General features: G+C 34.0%; 4 protein-coding genes across 4 annotated transcripts in view; 1 reads left to right on the top strand and 3 right to left on the bottom strand.

The window, feature by feature from the left end:
* Nucleotides 1–188: 188 nt before the first annotated feature.
* Nucleotides 189–1,983, bottom strand: LOAG_10623 (hypothetical protein; the record flags this gene model as incomplete). The annotated part of the gene is made up of 5 exons (XM_003146147.1): nucleotides 189–425; nucleotides 582–806; nucleotides 941–1,126; nucleotides 1,227–1,353; nucleotides 1,907–1,983. The coding sequence occupies 5 exons, from the start codon at nucleotides 1,981–1,983 to the stop codon at nucleotides 189–191; spliced, it is 852 nt and encodes a 283-aa protein (XP_003146195.1).
* A 428-nt stretch (nucleotides 1,984–2,411) lies between these two features.
* Nucleotides 2,412–3,785, bottom strand: LOAG_10622 (hypothetical protein; the record flags this gene model as incomplete). Its single annotated transcript, XM_020448200.1, has 4 exons — nucleotides 3,361–3,785; nucleotides 3,106–3,248; nucleotides 2,915–3,021; nucleotides 2,412–2,693 (listed from the first exon to the last, which is right to left on the bottom strand). The coding sequence occupies exons 1-4, from the start codon at nucleotides 3,714–3,716 to the stop codon at nucleotides 2,412–2,414; spliced, it is 888 nt and encodes a 295-aa protein (XP_020301635.1). The 5' UTR covers nucleotides 3,717–3,785.
* A 207-nt stretch (nucleotides 3,786–3,992) lies between these two features.
* LOAG_10621 (ribosomal protein L16 containing protein) lies at nucleotides 3,993–5,381 on the bottom strand. Its single transcript, XM_003146145.2, has 4 exons — nucleotides 5,229–5,381; nucleotides 4,808–5,025; nucleotides 4,418–4,609; nucleotides 3,993–4,240 (listed from the first exon to the last, which is right to left on the bottom strand). Exons 1-4 carry the CDS (start codon nucleotides 5,329–5,331, stop codon nucleotides 4,025–4,027), a joined length of 729 nt encoding a protein of 242 aa, XP_003146193.1. The 5' UTR covers nucleotides 5,332–5,381; the 3' UTR covers nucleotides 3,993–4,024.
* An 866-nt stretch (nucleotides 5,382–6,247) lies between these two features.
* LOAG_10620 (hypothetical protein) overlaps nucleotides 6,248–8,242 on the top strand; it is a gene marked incomplete at both ends in the record, with an annotated part of 3,253 nt that continues 1,258 nt past the window's right edge. Inside the window, 5 exons of the mRNA XM_020448199.1 lie at nucleotides 6,248–6,343; nucleotides 6,777–6,874; nucleotides 7,227–7,351; nucleotides 7,619–7,755; nucleotides 8,168–8,213. Of these exons, the coding sequence (XP_020301634.1) occupies nucleotides 6,248–6,343; nucleotides 6,777–6,874; nucleotides 7,227–7,351; nucleotides 7,619–7,755; nucleotides 8,168–8,213 (502 nt within the window). The remainder of the gene's footprint in view (nucleotides 6,344–6,776; nucleotides 6,875–7,226; nucleotides 7,352–7,618; nucleotides 7,756–8,167; nucleotides 8,214–8,242) is intronic.

The raw sequence follows: 8,242 nt of genomic DNA, 5'->3' as shown, positions 1-8,242 counted from the left end.
GATTTAAATTAGTTTAAATTCATTAAAGAATTTTGCGGAAACAGAAATGCTGTATTTCCTAATGACAACTTAAATAAAGAGTTTTCTCAAGAGAAGAATTTCCACAAAGAAAAGAATTTCTTTGTAACAAGCTAAAACAGTGCAACGACAGTGAAGGCAATTATAAAACAACCACTGATAACATTTAACTAATTTAACCGCACTATTTTATTATCAATACGTAAACCTAAAGAACACAATTTAGCATTAAAAATGGTTTCGGGATTTTCATCACTTCCATTAGACTGACCACTTGCTAAATAACTTTGAATAACTTTGGTCCTCAACCGCTTCACCTTCATTTGTCCATTTTCTGCTTCTTTTAAAGTTCGCTTAATTGCACGTTTCCATTTGAATCTTTTCACATCATCTGTTGTAAATATTCCCTATAATCATCACTTTTAGCTTATCGATCTTAGCATTTTGTCCATTTTAAATTAAATGGAAAATTTGCATAAATCATAATAAAGCATTAGTTAAACTTTTGATATAATTAGGCAAATACGTTTTATGACAAATAAATAATCCGAAGTGCTGCGTACCTGTCCGGCACCATTATTATCATCTTCATATATACCATTTTTCTTTGATTCGTTTTCCCCAGTCTTGATTTCTTTTACTTTCTCACCATCGCTTTCCGAAGCTCCCTGCTTACAATTAAGTCTTTTATCATTGCCCAATCTATTGTAACTTCCATCATTTTTTTTCGATTCCACTTCTTCAGTTGCTTGTATTTTTTCGGCTTGTTCACTTATACAGTTCCATGCCTGTATTATTATACTTATAAAGTAGCTGACTAGTTAAAACAGTTGCTCGGAAAAACAGGAAAATATGGCGAAACCATGACGAATTTATCAATTTCCTATTTGACTCTGCCGCATTGAATCTTCAGATGCTTTACCTTAACACACAGATCTCGATTGTGGATTTTAAAGGAATTCTGCAAAAAATTGATGAACTTCAGTTCCTTCCTTGGTACATTGTTAAAACCACGAATTTGCTGGAGAAGATCTTTCAATCCCTTATCAGTGACATTTTTTATTGCTCGTTCTACTTGTTCAATCCACCGATTCTGCTTTGCTTCACCCTATAACTTATTGAAATAGAGTAAACCATTATTTCGAATGTTCTTAGAATATTTTAAAACACAGAAAAGCATTACTGAAATGTTACTATTGAAAACTCACTTTGTTTTCTTTTTCAACATAATTCTTCCCACCATACTTCTTATCCTCTGTTACACATTTGATGTGGTTCTTATAGGTTCCTATAGAAAAAGCTTGGCCACAATCCAAACATGAATAAGTTGTATCTCTGAAATGTTTCGCGAGAATAAAATATGTTCTATAGCCCAAACCTAATTTCTGCAAAACTGATTACTAAAACATGGTTCAGCACTTCAGCAGTTATGAAATAGACATAATCTCTTCAAGAACGGAGACTGCTATGTGGGTCATGTATTACTCATCACTGTAAGAAGAAATTCCGATCCACACAGACCACCACAACTTAAATATTAGTCATGTGTCGTTTTCAAGAAATCAATATTGATTGGTTACCAGAATGTAAAATGCAACTAAATTTTTTCAACCACCAAGTTTGAAGGTAATAGAGAAAGCTAGTAATTTTAAAGCACCTGCTGATACAGTTACACCTCGAAACATAATGATTCTCATAATGAGAAACGCTTCATTAATACGGCAATAAATGTTTTCCATAAAAATGCCTCGGATAGCAGCACCAGCCTCCCTCTACCCCAAAAAAAAAAAAAAAAAGTTTTAAAATGCTATTCGCAATTCGCAAAATGCAAACAGCAAACAAACAAGCAATTCCTCGAATTATAAGTTCACCAAAAAGCTGAATATACCTGCATCTGTATCCATGTTTGTCAACTTGATTTTTTTTCAGCGCTTCACTACACCTGTCACAACTGAAAAACACCATGAGAGTGGTACTACCTGAAATAGGAAGACAAATATTACTGTATTACGAATCTATTAGATTTGAACTAGAAATTGATACGAATGATATGCTTAGACATGCTTCGAATCGAAGTTATCGTATAAATATTTCGGGTAGAAACTATTTCAAAAGGAAAAATGATCAGTAATATTTATTCAGATAAATAACACCACGATAATGAACCATTAGACAACACCCATATTATAGATATCACGGAAGAACTGATAAAACATATAAAAAACGTAAATATAATTACAAACAACATAGAAACCTGACAATATTAAAAGGAGTGGATGATAACATAATGAATTTTTATAAAATTCCAACAAAGAATACTTCAACTAAAAATTTTTAAATATTTATTCAGAATTTTTTAAACAAAACCTTCAAGATTTCGTTTAGAAAAACCATCAGGCGGAACGTTTGCTAGCGTTAAATTCTGGTAAAACAGGTTGATAATAAAAGTTTGGACCAGATGAAGTTAAAATAAAATATTTCCCGTGAAAATCAAAAAGTAAGGTGCAGTGGAAAAGTATATTAGATAATACGACAGCATATTCAGAAATAGCAAACAATGTATATATCCCAGGCTCACAGTATGTATTATGGCGTTCGAAAAAATATACGGCGAGAAAAAGTGATAACGCTGATGTTGAACACATAAGGACCTTGTATTGGAATGATTTCTCGCCCTGAATAAAGAAGGAAATTTAGGGATACATCAATATCATCAGTGGAAAGATGACACCATGTAATCTTATACTAAATATATGCGGAGAATTTCGCTATACTAATATTTTCTCAAAACGATTGATTCACTAGACAAAAAATATATCTTCCACTACATTATCTTTCATTTTTAATTTTCCAGAACGGCTGATGTAGAATTTATTAAAAGAGAAAAAAGACCAACTACTGAAGATGTACGACGTCTACCAGAATACTGAAACAGACTCGTTGCAATAAGCATATATATTGTTGAACAGAGAGCAAATCCGAGAAATGATACTTTATGCATAACTGAAATACTGATTTATATTTACTTGAAATGGCTACTCTTCATTGTTTGAATAATTCAAAACATATGAAATCAATAAAACGTACCATAATTTTCGGTAGATGAAGCGGTAGTTAACAAAAGAAGAAATAAACATTCCGCGATATTTACAAAGCATGCTATTTGACAGGCTAATTCGAACCATATACGATCACTTAACGGTCGCAGCGGAGACGTTAACAATAGATTCCTGTTGAAGTGAAAAAAATAAAATAAAATAAAAATCAGTCAATATAAATAATAAATTAGTGAATGATTATCATGGAAATGAATGTATCACAGGATCGAATATGGAAACTTACTTAAATGCCAAAGCCGCCACAATACGAGGTGCTGAATGTAAAGCAATGGAAAACCTCCAAATATAGCGCTCTGGTGAGAAAGATGCAACAGCAGCCGATATAGACGGTAAATAATTTACAACACCGCAATGAGTTCGAGTAGATTCATCCAGATGTAATGCTAATGCTAATAATATGCAAAGAAATAAAGCAGTGAAAGGTAAACCTGCCGTAATGACAACAAACCACCGAAATGAAAAGCACAGCAGTTCCTCCTCACCCACTAATGCCATCTGACATCCATTACTAAAAATAAAAAATCCTATTATTTTCCAAAACGGTAGATATAATTCCAATTGTTGGTCAATAACACACATATTCTTCACAACAATGCTGCCTATACAGCTCTTCTAATATTCACTGCCAGTTACTAAGTAATTCTCTGGTGATGAAACAAACAAATCTTCTCACTAACATGCTGAAGAAATATTTTATCCGCAAAATACACAAATGCAACAGTGCAAACTAGTGAAAAAATATTTATTAGTAAGAGATCATATTTAATCATAAATTTCGTTAAAATTCCCCCCCCCCCCAAAAAAAAGTTAACGATTTATCTCTTCAACTTCAGCAATCTTGAATTTCAATTCATTGGGACCATTAAAACATAAAATCTACATAAACGCTACGTATATTTGCATTTAAAAGCGATATCATAATATGACAGCCATCTGTGACAATCTTGCATATTATATTTCAAAGCTAAATCCCAGTTAAATTTATTAACATTTATTTCCTCAATCCTCTTCTCTTGAAGTTTCTTCTCCTCCAATACTTTTTCGCTAACAAATTCCACAGGAAAACGAAACCGTTCGCAGAGATACATTAGATAAGCCCTAGCCTGAAACATAATATTAATCGGTATGAAGTTGATTTGGCAAGTGTCAAATCTACAACTGTTATCCAATTGGTAACAATAAAATTTGAGTATTAAGCCTCATTTCATCAAGTGGTATCATAGAAAAAAATATCACTTTTCAAATAATTATTTAATGTAATTATGAATTCCTAAACATACTTCCAATTCCATGATGTAACCACCGACTTCGAGAATAATTCTCCTTGCTCGAACAGGTGTGACATAATGGTGTATATTTCCCTTACCACTACCCGGTTTCGCTCCAGTCGCTTTCTTTGTGCGTGGAAGCCAAGGTGCCGGGACTCTCCATATTGCAAATTGATTTTTTAAAAGATTCCTGTTCAAGCGGTCCTATAAATCAACTTGAATAGACGTAAGTCCTCAAGTTTAAATTACCCTGTAGTGCTTTGCACAAGTAATAGAGTATGAAAAATAAGCTAACAACGACTCGTATTTCTTTTCTCAAAACAACTGATCAGGAAGGTCTCAGATGCGATTAATTATAAATTCAGCGCTTTGGCTAGATAATGAAAAATCATAAGAACTTACGCGAATGAAATTGAAATCATATGCGCTAATGAAGCCACCAGCAACAGCAGCAAGACCGTACTGTTTATGGATCAATTCAGTATGTATTTCTTCGACACCACGAATACTAACGAGCTGCTTCGATGACTTGAATTTTTGTTCGCCTAGTGCGGGATCATAAGTCGGCTCCTCAGGCATTGGTGGCAATTTGTACTCTCCGTTTGGTGGAAAAACAACATCTGAAACGACAGCGTTGCAAAAGGCATCTCAGTTTCAATAAAAATAGATACTTGGATTAGTATCTATTTCTAGTGTAATGCGCTTGTAAACCACTTACGTAAACCATTTACCTCTTATTTGCGCTGCCTGAGATTACAAGTGCGAGATTCGCATTAGCATACAACAAACAATCCTTTACTAAACTTCAGTCAATTAAACTTACTTTCAAATGTTTCCGGCTCTGGTCTCGGTAACCATTTTTTGTTATTACGTAGAAAACGTATCGAATTTTGCCAGACTGGTTTTTCAGCCCGTCTGAGCAACATTTTCAACTAATTACAACACTGCCGCTTACTAATACTGCACCTGAAACTTGCACTTTCCAGTTATACATATTACCGCCTAGACACGTATCTGATCACTTGATTAATTTATGTTACGATGTAATTTGAGTCAAATACAAGTCCATTTATTGTTTTTACGTTAATAAAAAAACAAGATGAATCTCAGAAGAATATGTGGAGAATTGAGTAACATAAATGATACATATATTTAAAGGTAGCAAAATTAATCTTTGAACATAATACTTGGCGTGGATTTTATTTATTTAGTGGAGAATCACGATTTCATCATCCTACATTTTAAATCATCATATCCAGATTTAAAGGAAAAAAAAAGTCATGAGAATCAAGACAGATCCTTGTTAACGAGAAATAAGTTAGTAGAACATAAGAATCTTTGCTTTATGATTCGACAAACCTTTACATTTATATAACTTCTTCTTCTTGGCCTTCTATTTTCAAATACCGAAAGATCATGGAACGACCAACACTGAGCTCTCAAGCAATTTAAGAGGATTAGTTTCGATTATTGATTTCTATCAACTGTCGCTACCAATTTGAAAAGAAAAAAAAAATCACGAACTTAAAATCTCATTGCCAAAATGATTCCTTATCTCCTTTATAAAATTTCTTGAATCATTAAATACATGTAGAACCGATATTACCAGTTACCATCGCTGCTTTATGTTCCCTTTCAAATTCAAATAATGGGTCTGCCTTAATTTACTTCTTTTCTACATTATCCCAATACTGGAAAACAATCCCAATAGGTGGTTAATAAGAGAACATGGAGCTAGAAAGAGACATTTAAATGATATAAAACACGACCACATTTATTTAAAAATGCATTCCAACATCAAACAGCAAATGAAAGAATCATAATTACTCATGAATTTTAAGAATGACACCATATATGTGTATCACGAGCATCATAAGTACTGATAAGTATACGCTGATTGAACGACGTACGTGCACATGGATTTTAAGCGACGTACGTGTACGTAAACCCTACGTACAGCAAAAATACACAAGGGCTGTCTGCATGGCATTGTATCTATCGACAACCTACCTGACGAAATGTTCTGCGCGTCCCACGACAGAGCTTATGCACTTAAAGAAAAAAAGAAAAGGGAGACAGAGGGGCAGGGAAGAAAAAGTAAGAAAGATCAGGAGGAGTACAGAAATCATTGCGGGACCTTCGTTCCTAATGCAGCTTAAATGATCGGTGGCACTTTTTGATCGTACTGATTGGCTTCTGGTTCTGTTCTCCTTTCTCTTTCGAGATATCTTTTTAAGTTGTCTGGAGTAGGGCCAAGAAGAAATCATTCGCTCTCGGGAGTTCTGTTCAGTTTGCTTAGTGTTTTGGTTTTTGTTAGTTCACAACTAGTAATAATTGCAAACTTTATATAGCAGGAAAAGAACATTTACAGCCTGGAACGGTTATGATCAAACGTACGTGTCTTACGTTACTGAGTACTATACGTGCAGTCAGAATAGAAGTGCGAACAATTACACAATCCAACAAAAGGTAGCATCCTTAATTTACTGATTTTCTGGAAACGTGTGCGTTAGAGTGTCTTATATGGCGAAGTTTACATTACTAACGGCAACTAGTGGAAGATGTGTACCCTCCATTCTGCATTGTCCTTTGACATGGATAGAAGCAGACGTTAGTATAGAGAGTCCCATCTCGGAGATAAAGGCAGTGGGACCGTGAAATGTAGAAATCACATTTATATTCTAAGTTATACAGTATTCTTATTTGCAAGAAATTTTCCTTCTTTTTTAGAGGAACTTTATTTTATTAGGAATCTGAAAGAAATGGTGCTATAAAAAGTAATATAATAACGTTAAATTTTTTGTGATAATGACTTTTTCAGGTTATTACTTAAGGATAATTTCCCGATTTCAACGACACGCTTTTCATTTAGTGCAGCTGTGCAAAAGGAAGGAGCTAACGAAGCATCGAATTTCTCCTTGAAACATGCAAATGCAAGACTAACAAGTATTCTTTACCACTAATTCAGCTACGAGTTTGTATTACGTTGTTGATTAATGAATGATAGTGCTGGAATTTTGAAATGGTTTTGTACAGAGTTCGTGTAAGAAGCGACGACCGTCGTAAGATGATCGGTTCTTGATCGAAAGCGAAGCTTATATTCTTATTCTCTAAAAGAAGGTGCTAGCTGATATATTTTTCTGCTGCTTGTATTGTTTTCAAGAGGATTTCAAATTTTGAAAAAACAATTACAAGAAAAAGACTACAATTTAGGTGCTGAATTTCTTACGAAAGTAAAGGAGTCGATCGGTACTTCGGAGACTGGAGAAGATTTTGTAATACCTCGACCTGCGTTTGATGCTCTCGCTGCTGAATATGATATATTGTTGGATGAAGTAGCTAGTTTTAAGGTAAATTTGTGAGATGTTTATTGATAACATCGCTGGTTCCATAATATACAGCAGAAGGACCAAATTAATTGCTAAAGTTAGCGTAAGTTGAACAAAGGCCTTTTCATTAAAAAAACCGTATGCGTTTACTCTTGGAGCAATTACCACTGACTTGGCCGTATTTCGCAGATTGGATTACAGTTCGTCGGGGATTGATTCAGCAGTTTCTTTTTGTTTGCTTTTTTATGTCTTGTCATGCTGTTCCACTTTTTTATTTGAAAGATAAAAAAAGGCATGATACATTTTGTTGAAATTGGCCTGTACATGCTTTTGTTAGTGGTAGCCAGTGGTTCTTTTTTTTTTTGGAAATTTGTTACGAATGGAAATCTTATTTTGTAAGACTCACTTAGAAATAATATAATAAAATTTTGAGGACAAATATACTCGGGCATTAGCTGAAGTGGAAAATGTCCGTCGTCGTGGACATAACCAAACAGAGGAAGCGAAA

The sequence above is a fragment of the Loa loa genome (assembly GCF_000183805.2).
Source record: "Loa loa unplaced genomic scaffold supercont3.13, whole genome shotgun sequence".
In the NCBI taxonomy this organism is placed as follows: domain Eukaryota; kingdom Metazoa; phylum Nematoda; class Chromadorea; order Rhabditida; family Onchocercidae; genus Loa; species Loa loa.
This window is presented reverse-complemented; position numbering and strand designations above follow the sequence as displayed.